The sequence below is a fragment of the Crassostrea angulata genome, chromosome 1 (genome assembly GCF_025612915.1).
Source record: "Crassostrea angulata isolate pt1a10 chromosome 1, ASM2561291v2, whole genome shotgun sequence".
In the NCBI taxonomy this organism is placed as follows: Eukaryota; Metazoa; Mollusca; class Bivalvia; order Ostreida; family Ostreidae; genus Magallana; species Magallana angulata.
In genome coordinates, this window is record NC_069111.1 from 53,503,083 (window position 1) to 53,520,666 (window position 17,584).

General features: G+C 35.3%; 1 protein-coding gene across 1 annotated transcript; it reads right to left on the reverse strand.

Moving 5' to 3' along the window:
• Window positions 1-1,220: 1,220 nt before the first annotated feature.
• Window positions 1,221-16,446, reverse strand: LOC128188115 (kinesin-II 95 kDa subunit-like). Its single transcript, XM_052858966.1, has 24 exons — window positions 16,367-16,446; window positions 15,830-15,874; window positions 14,905-14,999; window positions 14,596-14,703; window positions 14,008-14,132; window positions 13,797-13,921; window positions 13,313-13,396; window positions 12,115-12,194; window positions 11,879-11,948; window positions 11,569-11,661; window positions 11,054-11,186; window positions 10,703-10,790; window positions 10,422-10,517; window positions 10,100-10,185; window positions 8,253-8,401; window positions 6,854-6,946; window positions 6,651-6,755; window positions 6,382-6,501; window positions 6,085-6,203; window positions 3,672-3,785; window positions 3,242-3,347; window positions 2,967-3,106; window positions 2,787-2,843; window positions 1,221-2,668 (listed from the first exon to the last, which is right to left on the reverse strand). Exons 2-24 carry the CDS (start codon window positions 15,830-15,832, stop codon window positions 2,602-2,604), a joined length of 2,256 nt encoding a protein of 751 aa, XP_052714926.1. The 5' UTR covers window positions 15,833-15,874; window positions 16,367-16,446; the 3' UTR covers window positions 1,221-2,601.
• Between the last annotated feature and the right edge of the window lie 1,138 nt (window positions 16,447-17,584).

Here is a 17,584-nt window from a genome sequence, read left to right on the forward strand (position 1 = left end):
ATATTTTTGTTTACTGAAGACCAAGTTCCGTATTTCATTCTAAATACATGCATGCATGTAATTTATAAATTAGATATAACTGATTGTTACAAACTGAATGGTGTGTCAAAATCTTTTCAAGTAAACAAATTCAATACAGTCATTCAATATCCACTGAAATATAGGATATAAAAACGCTCATATATATGTAAGTTGCCGTGGCGCAGAGGATGTGTGGTGACGCTAGTACACTAAGGGTCCCGGGTTCAATTCTCGCCGAGGCCGGTTTTTTTTGTGTTTTTTTTTTTTCATTTTTCTTTCTAGAACAAAAACCGTTTTAATACCTTTTCTTTCATAAAGTTAATACATTTTGTTGGAAATTAAGCACAATATTGAATTAAATTTTTTTTAATGGCTTAAAGGTGGCTTAAAGGTAGCTTAAAGGTGGCTTAAAGAAGTTTGGACATTAAGGACCTATAAGTTGTCCTTAAAGGTGGCTTAAAGGTGGCTTAAAGATAGTCTTTAAGCTGCCTTTAAGCCATCTTTACGCTTTCTTTAAGCCACCTTTAAGCAATACTTATAGCTTAAAGGTAGCTTAAAGGTGGCTTAAAGATCGTCTTTAAGCTACCTTTAAACACCTTTAAGCTATCTTTAAGGAGGACTTAAAGATGGTCATTCATCCTGTGATTTCTTAGATTTTTTTTTGAGATTATCTAGCTTCAATTAATGCGTTGGTCGCGAGACAGGAGTAGCAAACAAGATTGCATGTGATGATAATGTGTTAGCAATAGGGCCGCTGAACTTTACTTCCGAGTATATCAGACGAATCGTCTGATCTTAAGTAATTTTTTTTGCCATTTATAACTAACGATGATTTCTTCATTGGCATCACCTATAATTTACTCAAATCTCACCCTCTCTCTCATTCAAGTCAATGTCTTAACTCCGCCCAGCTACGATTTGATCTGACAAAGGTCATTAATTCAAAACCTTGTGTAAAAACTTTTCTGGAGTTCACGCCTATTAAACGCTTCTACGTAGTTCGCTATAAAAATCAAATAATTGGCAATTAGGTCTTCTAGTACTTAGTGTATAGTTTCGAGTTCACTAGACTTATCATCTGTCTTTATTGTGAGAAAGCTAGAGCTCTGTTACTGACTCCATGTACCGATCTTTAAATAATCAAATAATTGGCAATTAGGTCTTCTAATACTTATTGTATAAATTTCAAAAAAGACGGATACAATTCATCAAATGGATTTATTAGTTAATGTTCACAACCAGCATTGATTTATTGTTCAAGAACCCTGTTTAAAAGCCATTTCAGAGATTGCCTCAGTACTTGGCAATTTCCCCTTCTCTTGGAAAATAACTTACGAAACAGAACTACCCTACATACAATCTTTTCACATAGAGTTTCCTCGGATGTACAATGTTTACTTAGAATTATGTAAGTAAAGTCTAGCAATTCATTTATATATACTTTTACAGGTACATGTAATAATGATCATGCAATACATCACGTATCTCAAAATATAACGTAAAAACCAAAAAACAGCAAAGACTTTTTTTTAAATATGGAAGAACGTTTTCACATATATTAACTGTTTGACATTAAAAGAAAAATTCAAACCAAAACCATGTCTTAAGAGATCCTTTAAGACAAGCTCATGTAAACACAGAAAGGTAAAGATCATAACAGAAACGTCCATCATCTCTACAGTGAAGGCTTTTTAAAACCAGTTAGATTCAAATACACGTCTTAGAAAAGTCATTTTTTCAGCATAAAATTAATACAGCTTGTATTTACAATAACGAAAGAGGTCATTCTCAATGAGAAATTTAGGGGCCTCAGATCATGGCTAAAATATCACACACAAAGACAATCAAATCTGAATCAATGTAAAGACAAAAGTAAACTAAGTAAAAAGCTTTGGACGGCATCGTAATGTAACAGGAATACTGATAAGTCTAAAAAAAAAAAAAAAGAGCTCCCTACAGTAAACAATTATAAATATCTAAATACAGGACCAACAGATATACATCAAAGTGAGAACAATTACAGAGGACTCTAGTAGCACTGATCCCATGGCGACTGTGAGAACAATTACAGAGGACTCTAGTAGCACTGATGCCATGGTGACTGTGAGAACAATTACAGAGGACTCTAGTAGCACTGATGCCATGGCCACTGATTCAACAAAATAAACACAAGCTTTTCAATATCACAGAATGAGCTGCCCTCAAGCCATTGATTTTGTACAACGTCAGACACAACCATACCTGACCACAATACAAGTTCTGGAACCTTCCATTCTGCTGGTTGACAATAAATTGCAATGAATCAAATGTTCCATAGTTCAATAAATAATCAATTGTGGCATGCATGAAAATAAATAAATGCCTTGTTTACAAAGTTGATCCCTTGCATGTATAGAATTGATAAGACATCCCAGGGATTACAAAAGTCAATAAACATAGCCTGCTGCTAATGACAGGGTTTCCGCTCCAAGGTCATTCACAATCAGAGTGCTGGTCCTGTTTCACTACGGTTGGAGACAGCTGTTTGCAAGAGTTAAAGGAAAAGAAAGACGTGTAGGTCAAATTTCACAGGTCATCAGGTCACTTGGATACGAGACCTCGGGCAGAGGGGTACATCTGGGTCTGTTCTCTCTTCCCTTGCTTTAACCTGCCATTCCAAAAAAGAGGAGAGGTTATTTCATCACATTACACCCTGAATAGATATTTATTATAATGCAGATAACTGATTGTTTTGAATTTTTTTGATGGGCCTCCTAAAGACTCACTTTGCAATTCTTGACTCTCTTTTCTTTGACTTTTTATTACTGAATACAGATGGTGTTCTGAAAGTAGACATTCAAAATGTATATTGCAATGTATTCATGAATGCAAACTCAAAATAAAATAAACAATATAAACAATAATTCAGAAAGTAATATGTTGTGTCAGTGTATAGACACACTTACCCTCCCTCTATATCAATATCCTCTTCATCCATCAGGGCTGCATCAAGAGCCGCCTGGATTTTAGGTGCCACCTGCGGACCATCATAATCTCTGGTTGTGCGATTTGGCATGTCAAGGTCAATCAAGATGATGTTCTCTCCCTAAAAGTACACATGTAATACAACAAAACTATTCTGCTCAACACCTATCTTTTTTCCATAGTATCAGCACAACATTAGCATTATCTAGACAGCAGGATAATCTAAGTATGACAAGCTTCAAACTCTATCGCTGACCTTGAACCTTGGGTGACCTCCCATTGCTCCTGCCACTCTGGCATATTCGGACACTGGGCGCTTGTTACCTAGGGCCGACACAGGACGCTTGGCCATTGTCTGAGCACTGCAAGGCAAGTGCTAACAGAATGACAAACTTTATCATAAGTAATATGAACATAAATGCTTTAATAGCTAATTGCAATGCTACCAGAAATTTTTATGCAAAACAAAAAATAGGAACGTTGACCTAAAATAAGACATAGACCTACTGCTTGTTATTTAAACATTCAAATTTTAGTTAATGATGTTCACCTTTGGTTTTTAAGATTATAATAATATAGTATAATGCCCATTAGTAGAATAGATGTGGAGTTTAAATAAAGTAAATCAGTTTAAGAATATTTAAACACATTAGTGTAGCTAGGCACTGCTCTTTGCTGCTGCCCACCTTTTGTTAGCGAGAGGTATCAGTTCCCACTGGTCTTCATCCTCGTTGTACCGGGCGCGGTTCTGCAGCTTTACTTTCTCCTCTGGTGGGATGAAATTTTCAATAATCAGCATCCTAAATAAAAGTAAAAATATATGAAATTACAAATTGTGTCAATATGTTATGATCAATATAAAGTGCTCTATTACAGAAACAATATACAGATGTTTATTTCACAAAGAATGTTTAGATTAGGTATTTAATTACAACACATCTCTGCTAAAGCTTTTTTCTTTTTACCTAAGTCTATACTTGAGTTTGCAAATAAAAACCCCCCCCCTTATTTTATCTTGAGTTTTCTTTTTGTTAATTTGTTATGAGTTTGTGTTGGCGATGTAATGTCCCCTGTTACAGCGAACTACATAGAAGCGTTTAATAGGCGTTAACTCCAGAAAAGTTTTTATGTAATGTTTTGAATGACCTTTGTCCAATCAGATCAAAGTAGGGCAGAGTTTAAACATTACTGCTCGTGACTTAATTTGATAGAGAGAGAGTTAATAAAGTAAATTAACGCAGATGATCGAACTATTTATCAATGGTTATAAAGTGACAAATCACAGTCTAGTATATCCTATAAATTTATGTTTTGAGTTTTGAAATTCTTTCATCCGGGAACAACGATGTCTATATATACATGTAGATATTGGGATGAAGTAATGTAAAACATCGAAAATTGTGCGAATATTTAAGAAACTGCTTTTCATTTTAAGTATTACTGGTAGTATTCTAATCAAAGTATGCTGAATCATCCTGAAATTAGACACAGGTTGTAATATTACTTTGTATAAAAACTTTCTTCATGATTACTCAATGTGAAACATTTTTGACATAAGGATGAATAAGGCCTGTGTTGTCTTTCCGTTTCACTATACCTCTATTCATAACTGATCATTCGTACGCATTTCAAAATATTTAATATAATCAAATATATGTAATATGATTAAGTTGGTTAATTACGTCATTCTTATACATGTACATGTATAAAGACACTGTTGTCAACGGCCAAAGAAATTTTCAATCGTTCTTTAAAAACGTTTTAAAGTTACACCAATAAAGGATATACCTGTAATATCCTGGTATATAGATCTTAATTAAATTTGTTTGCCAGTTTATTACTTATGTTGATTTCTTCATCGGCATCAACTAAAATTTACTCAAATCAATTTCTCTCTCTCTCATTCAAGTCATGATCGGCAAAGTCTTAACTCTGCCCAGCTACGATCTTATTGGACAAAGGTCAGTCAAAACATTACGTAGAAACTTTTAACACATATAAAATGCTTCTACATAGTTCACTATATTTTATCTTGAGTTCCCTTAGTTAGTGTGTAGTGAGTTTGTGTAGATGATGTAAGGTCCCCCATTGTTTTATCTTGAGTTCCCTTTGTTAGTTTGTAATGAGTTTGTGTAGATGATGTAAGGTCCCCCATTGTTTTATCTTGAGTTCCCTTTGTTAGTTTGTAATGAGTTTTTGTAGATGATGTAAGGTCCCCCGTTATTTTATCTTGAGTTCCCTTTGTTAGTGTGTAGTGAGTTTGTGTAGATGATGTAAGGTCCCCCATTGTTTTATCTCTAGTTCCCTTAGTTAGTGTGTAGTGAGTTTGTGTAGATGATGTAAGGTCCCCCGTTATTTTATCTTGAGTTCCCTTTGTTAGTGTGTAGTGAGTTTGTGTAGATGATGTAAGGTCCCCCATTGTTTTATCTTGAGTTCCCTTTGTTAGTTTGTAATGAGTTTGTGTAGATGATGTAAGGTCCCCCATTGTTTTATCTTGAGTTCCCTTTGTTAGTTTGTAATGAGTTTTTGTAGATGATGTAAGGTCCCCCGTTATTTTATCTTGAGTTCCCTTTGTTAGTGTGTAGTGAGTTTGTGTAGATGATGTAAGGTCCCCCATTGTTTTATCTCTAGTTCCCTTAGTTAGTGTGTAGTGAGTTTGTGTAGATGATGTAAGGTCCCCCGTTATTTTATCTTGAGTTCCCTTTGTTAGTGTGTAGTGAGTTTGTGTAGATGATGCAAGGTCCCCCATTGTTTTATCTCTAGTTCCCTTAGTTAGTGTGTAGTGAGTTTGTGTAGATGATGTAAGGTCCCTCATTGTTTTATCTCTAGTTCCCTTAGTTAGTGTGTAGTGAGTTTGTGTAGATGATGTAAGGTCCCCCGTTATTCTTCCTTGAGTTTGATTCTGTAAATGAGTTCCCCTTTGTTTTTTCATCACAGTATAGTTAAGTTCTGTAGTATTCTTACTTGAGTGTGTGTGTGCGAGATCCCCTGTAATTCTTACTTGAGTATATTGGTAAGTTTCCAGTTGTTTGTACTTAAGTTCATGAAGCTGAGTTTTCAATATTCTTACGTGAGTGTGTGTAGGTAAAATTATCTTACTTGAGTTTGAGGTCCCTGGTTAGCTCCATCTGAGTTTGCTCGAGTTCTTGTCTCTCCTTAGAGTGCTCTTCCTGTATATCTGCTATCTCTTGCTTTGTGGCTTGTAATTTTGCAAACAACTAGGAGAAAAAATAAATTTTAAAAGAATGACCAAACATATATGTGCACCATCAAAAATTTAATGAAATTTAAATAAAAAAGGTGGAATTTAGTCATGCTCTAAGAGAAGTATTAACATAAATGTACCATAGAATCACATTTCCAGAAAATGGTTCCTATGTGTCTACCTTTGCCTACCTTTTTTAACTTCTTGGTTTTGATATCAACTTCTTGTTGCAGGGACTGAAACCCTTCCTCCATTTCAACAGCTTTTTCTTCCTTCTCCTCTAACTTCTGTTGAATCTCTCTTTCTCTTCTCTATCATGAGTCAATTCAAAATGCTGTTATACTAAGTTAAGGATAAAGTTGTGATCCTAAGTTAACGATTTCAGTCAAATACAACTGAATTCTATCTACTGTTCAAATGAAAGAAATGTTTTAGGTTTTAGAAAATGATTTCCCCATACCTTTTGGTCCGAGATCTCCCTTCGTCTCTGTTCTAGCGCTCTCTGTTGTTCATTAGTGTGGTCAACAATGTTTTTTCCTCCAACCAACAGTTTGCTTTCCATTGCCTGCATTGAACAAAAATTAAAATCATCAGTATCATTTTCATAAAAAATTGGGAAAGTTCCAAGATCCACCACTGACGAATTCCAATGCATCTACAGACCTTGATTTTGGATGCAAGAGCTTCCTTTGCTTCTTTTTCACTCTGAAGTTTGTTTTCTCTGTCACGAACTTCTTCTAACAAGCGATCCTTCTCCTAAATTTAAAATTAGATTTGAATGATATACTTGTACAATCGTATACACTAAGGTATTGTTCATGGAAAGGATATTCAACATCAAGTTTAATACTTTGTGGATTCATTGCACAGGTTAAACATTTTTCAACATAAATTTTAACATTTTTTTTATTTAAAAATGTACTAAGATACATGTATATCAATTACAAACATGTTGGTTTTGTCATACATACAAATAAATGGCTTTAATTTGGACATACATTTACTACAATATAGGTACATTACATACTAGTACACACCCGACTTCATCATCACCTACCTCCTGCAGCATAGACTGGTTACTAGTACACTCTTGACTTCATCATCACCTACCTCCTGCAGCATGGACTGGTTACTTGTACACTCTTGACTTCACTGAGACCTACCTCCTGCAGCATGGACCTGTTACTTGTACACACCTGACTTCATCATCACCTACCTCCTGCAGCATGGACTGGTTACTAGTACACTCTTGACTTCATCATCACCTACCTCCTGCAGCATGGACTGGTTACTTGTACACACCTGACTTCATCATCACCTACCTCCTGCAGCATGGACTGGATACTAGTACACACCGGATTCATCATCACCTACCTCCTGCAGCATGGACTGGTTACTTGTACACTCCTGACTTCACCATCACCTACCTCCTGCAGCATGGACTGGATACTAGTACACACCCGACTTCATCATCACCTACCTCCTGCAGCATGGACTGGATACTAGTACACTCTTAACTTCATCATCACCTACCTCCTGCAGCATGGACTGGTTACTTGTACACTCCTGACTTCACCATCACCTACCTCCTGCAGCATGGACTGGTTACTTGTACACACCTGACTTCACCATCACCTACCTCCTGCAGCATGGACTGGTTACTTGTACACTCCTGACTTCACCATCACCTACCTCCTGCAGCATGGACTGTTACTTGTACACTCTTGACTTCACCATCACCTACCTCCTGCAGCATGGACTGGTTACTTGTACACTCCTGACTTCACCATCACCTACCTCCTGCAGCATGGACTGGTTACTAGTACACTCTTGACTTCACCATCACCTACCTCCTGCAGCATGGACTGGTTACTTGTACACTCCTGACTTCACCATCACCTACCTCCTGTAGCATGGACTGGATACTTGTACACTCTTGACTTCACTGAGACCTACCTCCTGCAGCATGGACTGGATACTAATACACTCCTGACTTCACCATCACCTACCTCCAGCAGCATGGACTGGACACTAGTACACTCCTGACTTCACCATCACCTACCTCCTGCAGCATGGACTGGTTGCTCAGAATGGCCTCCTTCTGTTGCTCCAGCTTCTGCTGCTGTTCATTCATGTACGCCTCTTCATCGTTTACGTCTCCTTCTTCATCATCATCCCCAGACTCATCCTCAGATTCGCTGATTATCTCCCCTAAATAAAATCAACAAATTATCTCTAGTTAATGTAATGTCCCCTACTTAGAAAATGTTTTAACATAAACTAAAATGCAACATATGACCAGAAATATACGAAAATATATGTAATATTTATGTAGGATGAACCTCAAATGGGTGCATAAATTATATAAAATGATGGTGTGTCAACTATAAATGGAGGTATCAAATCAAAGTCCATTCTTTGCTCAGGATACAAAGATGTTACAACTCTTGATGTGATTTATTCTACAAGAACTTTTCTTTAAAATCTAATATTTTTTCTAAAGGACTCGGGGATATTATCTTAACCCTTTTTACTCAACAGTGCAAAGAATTAATTCAATAAAATCTTGCTTCAGTCTTCCAAAGTATTTATTAGGTTTTTGATTTCTTTTTTCAAAAGTTTACACAACATGGACATGATGAGGTCGGTTGTCGGATAGTGAAGCTATATTAATTCTTCATCATTTGTTTCCGGAGACAAAACGAATTCCATGTATAATTGGTATTCTTATGTATTTTTCTGTTCACTGCAATAAAAACAATCACTTAACCCATCTTGTATTTATAGGAGGTCCTCGGTTCAAGATATTTGTTAAATAAATGTTCAATTAATGTCAACTTTTGACTAGTATTCCATATATTTTAACAGAGATAATTATGAAATATTAAAGTTTCTTCTTAAAAAAGCCCACAAATAAAATGTTGACCCAGGTCTGTCTACCCATTTTACCAACCTGAAAATCAACAATCGTCAATGAATTCGCAAATACGCATTGTTGTGCAGCAATATTTGCAGCAAATACAAAAATACCTATCCGTAACATATCCTAAAAATTTCAATGATATTGGTTAATTGTTATAGACATAAATTGAAAAATCTAGATCTGACCCAGCTTTTATTTTGCCCCGGCCTGTGTTTTTCCTACCCATTTTAACGAAGACTCCAAGTTTTTCAATATTTCTCCAACGTTTTTAGGCGAGATCTAGATTGAAAAATGATCAAATGACTTATCTCTTCCATGAGACTAAATCTGTGAGCTGCATAATTAACACATCAAAATGTATCTATATGTACAAGATACTCGATCTCCAAACTTATTGAAAGCAACGGAAGTTTACCTTTGAGTGACGTAAATTCTCCATATAATCTCTAAGATATTCCAAAAATGTATGATAAGTCAAGAGAGAGCCAACCCGCGAAAAGAATCTGCTTGGTTTATCCTCTTCGATGTGTTTATTGGTTATGTAGCACAGGATCAAAATCGATGTTCTTAAAAAAGTAACACTACGACAGATCGAATCTGTCAACATTACGTGGAATATTGTTTATGTACTAAATAATTATTAAAAGATGATGTTAAATGTTAAAAACTTTGTTTTAGTTATAGTTGTAGTTGGCGGCGAATTTGCTACAAGTAGGGGTTCGAAATCGCCGGGTGCCGGCTCTAAAGGAGAACCCTGTACACGTCTATCAATATACAGTAAACCAACTTTTATTAATAGTGACTTATATTCGCAATCAAAATGTGGATAAAATGGATAATAGGATACAAGTTAGAGACCTTTGTGGACCGGTTGAGGAGAGAAAAACTCATGACGACGTAGCTCCCCCAAAACTCTTTAAAATTCCTTGTATGCTAATAAAAGTTGGTAAACAGTTAAGACCTGGTTTAAATTTAAATCCAATTACCATCAGCTGTCTGTCGATGTCGTCGCTTCTTTTTACCTCCCTTGGATTTCTTGGGACCACCTTTCTTTTGTAAGTGAGCCTTTAGCCTATATAACAAAAATGTGCTTTTACAAAGAAGTTCTAATTGTTTACAAAAAATAAAGATTATAATATTGTTATAATCTTTTTTTTAAATTTCACTATTTTAGAATGAGTGGTATTTACATTTACCTCTTCTCAAATGAAAATACATGACACCTCTCTCTCTCTCTCTCTCCTCTCTCTCTCTCTCTCTCTCATATTCTCTCTCTCTTTCTGAAAGTATTCAAATCAACTTTCTTACCTTGCGATCTCCTCCTGGAATTCACGTAGCAGAGCATCTTTAGGATCCTCATTAATCTTTGGCTTGTTCTTAATGGCTTTCGCTCGATTTGCATATCTGAAGAATCAGAAACAGGTACATGTGAAACTGAAATTTCTTCACTAGTTTATTTGTTGTATTTATAGTACTTTACTAGAAATTATTTGATTCATAAAGTCTAGATTGGGGTTGTAGTTTCGGGCTTTTACAATTACCTTATAACATTTCATATTGTGTTCTCTTCATCTCAGTTAATGACCTACCTTAAAGTACTAAGGGACTCATCATAATTATAGCTAGCTGGGCCTATGTTGGCCACCATAACAGTTTTAGCATTTCCGCCCAAGGAATCTGAAAAATGTACAAATGTTTCTTCACTCAATCATGTAATGTGGCTCAACGCTCTGGAATTTTGTTGATACTATTAATCTACCAATCTTTATACCCATTAATATTGCATTAACATCTGTATACAAAGATTTTCTTACTAAGAAATTACTTTGCATAAATCACTGGCACAACAAAATTCAACAGTAATTCATGAGACCAAAACTACTTGTATACACCTAATGAAATACATGAGAAGTTTCTATGGGGTTCATTGTGTTTTCTACCTTGTAGAAGCCGAGTCAGCTTGGCGTCTCGGTATGGAATGTGGGTACTTTTACCATCCACTAGGGCTGAGATGACATTGCATAAAGCGGACAGTGAAAGGTTGATCTTGGTAGCTTCCTTTAGACGAGTTCCCTGTACAACACAGTAAATCAGTAATGTACCACATTCTGTCTCAACACAAAACTACTGTACACCAACTTTTATTCGCAAGCAAGCAATTTTTGCAAAATTAGCGAGCACCTCATTGTGTGACTATTTATCACAGCAAACCAATCATTGTCTTAAGATTAAAATAACAACATGGGTCTGGAACATAAGTTGTCGTGAACCAGTTAATCGAAATTATATTGAAAAAGAAAGTCGTCACAAACAAAAGTTGGTTTACAGTATTTATAATTTTCGTGCAATACAATACCACTGAAGTCTGTCCACAATCAGTCAAAGTTGAGTTATAAGTAATATGCACATACAAAAAGATAAACAACCATAAACCCCATTTACAATCCTCACTTACTGTTGCTCCGGTTTTAGACTGTCTTTCACTTCCTGCAAGATCAACTAAATTCAGTCGTCCAACACGAATATGATTCTCTCCTTCATCATCCTCCTAGAAAACAGATTTCATCAAACATCAAAATGAACATGTTGTTTTTACACCTGAAAGATGATGTTCAAATCTGATTGACTGAACAAGGAATTTCTTAATAAAGTTTTGATAGATGTTTCTTAGGTACAAGTTATAAGGTCACCACCACAAGTTTTAAATGAAGACCTGTTCTTGAAATAGCTATCTATGATGAGGATTTAATGTTAAGATGCCTTACCGTGCTGCACTCGATGGTGATGATAAAGATAGCGTGTGAGCGAGAACTGTGTTCATTCATGTCAGTGGCCCTGTAATCACAATGACTGAACTCAAGATATGTTCAACTCACTATAAAAATCCTTAATATTATTATTTTTGAAACAAACATAAGAGTTATATATATAAGCTGCATTTTTAAATAAAATACCGCTAATATTACATTGTTACTCCAGACAGCTTACTATATATACTGACCCAACAGCTCGGTTCTGGTTTCCTACATTCATAACATGCTCTATTTCTTTCACACTCTTGGTCACAAATGAGGACAAGTCCTGTCAAAGATAATAGAAACATTATCAAAACTTTTCTAAGGTGGTACGATGCTTGAGCTACTTGCCCGCAAACTCCACGCCAATTCCAACCAGGCATCATTGAGATGGTGACCATCACAAAGTGCCCCACTTAAATAATGAAAAACAGGATAAAAGCATTTCAGAGGATTTTGCTTTGACATTGACCTATGACTTAGAAATTTTTTGGTTGGCATAGAACTTCAAGTCAAACTGATTACACCTTACCAACAGGCTTTCTGGGGGATTAATATGAGCAAGATTAAGTCAATGGGAAATAATTTATGGTTTAATACAGGATTTTAAAGAGATCTTCTATGAACTTCACATTTGACCTTAAAACTTTGTTAAGGTCGCTGCACACCCTTTACCTAAAAGCCCTGTTTATGTAAAGTATGAGACAGATAGGGCAAAGGGGAGAGTAAACATGCTCCAATTTTTTTTTTTTGGGGGGGGGGGGGGGGGGGGATTGGTGTGGTCTGATATGACCTTGACCCAGAAACATTAATCAAGGTGACTACACACTCTTTGACCAAAGGCACTCTGTAGGTGAAGTATGAGCCAGTTTGGACCAAGGGGAGAAAATAGAACCATTTTAACAAGAGCTTGCTACTTTGGGTAGTTGTGTAAAACAGCAATGTGACATAGGCCTGCTATTTCATTTTTAGCCACTCAGCCATGGCTCTTTGAAATCAACATGATTTGTTTGGCTTTTGAGCTAAGACTACGCAATCAGTGCATATTTCGCTTGATACCGTGTCATTTTTAACTTGTTTTGACACAAGGAATAGATAGCTATGCCCTAATGAAAGTCCAAGGTCTTCTTAAAATGGTTCTATATTATCTGGAACAAGGATTTATAAAGATTATTCTGCTTTGACCAAAACCATTGACCTAAAAACTTGGTTAAAGGTCAATGCACACCTTTAACCCAAAGGCACTGTAGTTAAGTATGAGCCAGACTGGGCCAAGGGGAGAGAAGATATGCCCTGGACAAAAGATCTCGGACAGACTGATGGAAGGATGAACTGACAGACAGACTCAACCAATAGGGCACCCGCAGAGTAAGGCTCTAATAACCTAAATCAAGTAACACTGACCTTCACATATACCCCTGTGTCTGGCCTCTCCTTGAGTTCCAGGCGTTTTGTGTGGTCCTTGGCTAGCAAATCTCTGATCTCTTCCTACAAAAATAGTTCTCAGTCCTAAGCACTGCACTTATCTAATTTCTAATTTACATGTCATGAAGTTAATAAGCTATTACATGTAAAAGCCCCATTCATTTCTATGCCCCTTATTACAAAAAGTTGTAAAATCAATGAAGACGTCCGAAAATAAATCAATAAGGTTGAAACTAGGAAATCATGCAAATAGGTACATGTACATAAAAACTGGTTTTGCTTTTAACCTTATTCATAGAATGAAATATGCATTAGGTTCCCCTTTAACCATTCCTATTCTTTAAACACATACACATCAAAGCAACAGTCAATTCAATTACTTCCCAAGTTATTTTATGCGGGAAATCTAACCCCAGTAATATTCATTCAACATAAATTAAAGGTATTATAGTAGGGGCCTTACTTGGTAAATCTCCAGATACGAGGCTCGAATGAGGTACTGTTGATTCTCTGTCCTGGCAATGTGTTGAAATATGTGCTCAAAAGAGTTGGGTATCACACCTCGTAATTCTGGGTCATTCTTGGGACCTAAAAAGTATTCATATCCCTGTATAGTTTCCAATATCTGAGGTTGTTTGTTACTCTCACCACAATATCTTATCTGACTTTCATACCTTGCATTGTGAACGTTTTTCCTGTGCCTGTTTGTCCATAAGCAAAGATCGTCCCATTAAATCCCTCAATAACTGACTGAACAAGATCTCGGAATGTCTCATCGTATAAATCTCTCTGTTTGGAACTGTGAAAATAAGTCAAGACATGATGCATGAACAACAAAAACTATTTCATATTATATTAGTAAATCAAGTGTAGTCTGTACAGTTTGAATTATATATAACTGTCAAAACTACTGTCAATATGTGCCAATCCTCTCCCATCTGGCCATGGCTGAATCAGAAGAATAGCTCATTACAATGTTGACCAAAAAAGTAAACCATTTCGAGATTGACTGTTCATGAAAACTCTCATGAATGTCCGATTACAGAGTATATGTAATTTTGTTTGTTACTGCATACACTCATTAGTGGCATGCGATAAACATACAGTTTGAAATGAATGATCCTGCAGCCACATACAAGAGAGAGCTTTATGCTCATCATTGACAATGATTTTTGATGATTGCAAGCATCTTCACATGTTTTTAAACACTATATGCCGGATTAAAAATATGTGTGATAAAAGCTTTGTATGTAATTTCTTACTTCCAGTCATAAACAGCATCAAATGTAAAGTTCCGAGGGGGTTCAGTGTTGGAACCTTTTGGATTATGTATGGTAATACACCCTTTGTTAACATCAATATCCACAATTCTGATAAAAAAAAAAATGTTTGTCAATTATTATCAATTAAAAAATTATGAATAAATTTTGAATGGTACAATTAATACAATGTTTTTAATTTTGGACCACATTGATATATATCATTCTAAAATTCTATGCAACAGTATGTTTGGTTAGTGATATGAACATTCATTTTATAGGCATGGACAAACATGTTAGTAACAGCAATACCTCTCATGTCCATCTCTTATCTCCTTTTCATCTAGAGGTCGACACCTAACCACAACCTTCACACACTCAGCACTAGTGCTTGGCTTCAATTTTGGCTTAAAAATAAAAAAATTTGATAGATAGAAACAACCTGTGATTGTTTTCAATCAATAAAAACAAAGAAAATGAAAACTGTCACATTAAAAGTCACAAATATCAACAGATATCTATGATCCTTTTCCATCTAAACATTGTTAAATGAGAAGCGAATGTCTCACAGTTAAATGGAAGTAAATCATAGCTTGTGATCGACCATTGAGTTTCAAGTCCAATAACAACAAAACTAATACTAAAATTATTATTCAGAAGCTTTACTAAATCAAACAGTCAAAAGCAAGAAACAGCTAAATGAGGAAACAAGGCCATAGCAGAACTAGGGCTGGGAAAATACTGTACATAGCCGATTCAGTACATATCACGATACATTGCAACTAAATGAAAACATGAATAAGGGTTTAAAATTAATTTTATTCAATCTGTCCATATATTACCACATGTCCAAAGTTATTTTATTTTATTTAAAATGAGCTTTGCACAATTCAAAAATTACTTTAGTTTCGTATACACTACTTTTTCATAAACAAGTAATCCAAAAGTTTTCCACACTCCAGATTTAGCTTCCTAACAGTTTTGACAACTGTATGAGGTATTCCGCCATCTTTGTACTTTCATATTAGGCGCACGGACTGAAAATAGCCGATAAATGAAGCTCGGATAGTTTTGGAAAATAAAATAAAGTTCACTTAGGTATCGTTGTATTAATGGAAAATGTATCGATCCAAATATCGTCAAAATAAATACTGTGATGCACCGGTGCATCGTCCCATCCCTAAGCAGGACATGATTATAACATTTTTCTTGATGTTATAAATGATAAAATGCCTACCATTTTGCTTAATATTGTAGTCTTCTTCTGTCTTTTAAATACAGGCTGAAAAAAAGACAAGAATTGGATTACATGTACAGCTGACCACAAAGTAAATCTATCAAAATATATATCAGCCAATGCAATACAGCTTATTGTGCATCTTTCTAGTAAGTCTTTCATATATCACGGTCAATAAAGTGTGTTTAAAGAACAAAGTGTCAAATAATTTGTTTATCAAGATCTATCTACTTTTTGAAAAGTATAGAATTTCTGTAATAGGAAAGGAAGAATGAGCTTGTCACTGGACCGGGATCAAACACAGGACCCCTGAAACTCAAGTTAGGATCTCTATCACTGAGCTACCCAGACTAAACTCCACGGTCCAAATAGCTCCAACTACTAGAATATCATTCAAAATATGGGAATTTTCATCTAAAAAAGGTTTCTACTAGTTAAACAATTTGTAGATTAAGAACATTTTAAACATAAAATGCTTTAAAAAGTAATTTCATTACGTAGAAAGTCAACATTTTATCCTTAATCATGACTACATACTTATTTTCAAGCAATGTTTAGTTTTATCATGCACTGTTTGGTTAGCAGTCCGCCATCGCTGTCAAAATATGTAACGCATGCGCACATTGATTAAAGAGCGCCATCTATAAAATTGATCATCATACCCGATGGGAAAAAAGAGACTCAACGGAGCACTCACATGTTGTTTTCTTGTTTAATTCCCATTCCATACGAACGAAAGAAAGAAAGAAAGAAAGAAAGAAAGAAAGAAAGAAAGACTCAGCAAAGTTTTTTCTCTTGAAATTATTAGTTTGACACCTTATGTAATTAAAGAATAAAATAAAAAAAACTCATTATTTTTCTTACCAGAATATCTAGCAGCAGGTTTGTAGCTCCCGGTCTGAAAGAATTCGGATGACTGAAAAAATTCGGATGGACGACCTGAGAGCTACAGTGCCTCCCATTGTAAAAATCTGCAATTTACGGCGCACAAAAAAAAATGTGCTAGTTTTGGATTGATTAACTTTATTTTCGAACAAATTTTATACAAGTATTTGATTCCAAAAAAAAATCTAGGACATTTCACTATTGATACCATCACTATACTTGCCTCTGGTGTTCTTTTAAACACCATCACCAGCCCTGTAAATTGAAGAGGTGCAGTTTGTTTACCTGTAAAATCTCGACGTGAATTTAACATACTTCAATTTCCAAGGTCAGTTAGCGTGGTTAAGAGAAAGTTTTAGGCAGTAAAGTACCGATATAAGTAGTAAATTGACTGCATGAAGAGTTTATTGGTACTAATTTTTTCCACAGAATTCGTGTGTTAAAAAGGTTAATTAGTCCAAAACTAGCGCATCTTTTTGGGCGCCGTAAATTGCAGATTTTGACAACGGGAGGCACTGTATCTCCGAGGTCGTCCATCCGAATTTTTTTCAAATCGGGAGCTACAGACCTGCAGCTACAGAATACCCACAATATGTTAACCCTTAATTCCATTTCTATTTCCAGCCAAATTTCCATTTTTCAAAGTTTTACAAAAAGACATTTTTTTAGGGAAAGCAAATAAGCCAAATAGTAGTAATATAGATAATTAAGAAAATAAACATTATTGCAAAATTTGAAATATCTATATACATATTTTTGTAATTTGATGGTTAACTAGCTTATTTATTTTTTCTTTGGGGTTTTAGATTTATATCCGTTCCACTTGGAAAGCTAAAAAAAAATTAAAAATATTATAGTACATGCTTATTG

Excerpts from the sequence above, each read along its gene's own strand:
- LOC128188115 (XM_052858966.1), bottom strand. Across the intron at positions 14,133-14,595 it reads GATGCTGTTTATGACTGGAA|TTCCAAACAGAGAGATTTAT; the intron begins GTAAGAAATTAC and ends TTATTTTCACAG. Across the intron at positions 3,107-3,241 it reads GAGGTCACCCAAGGTTCAAG|GGAGAGAACATCATCTTGAT; the intron begins GTCAGCGATAGA and ends GTGTACTTTTAG.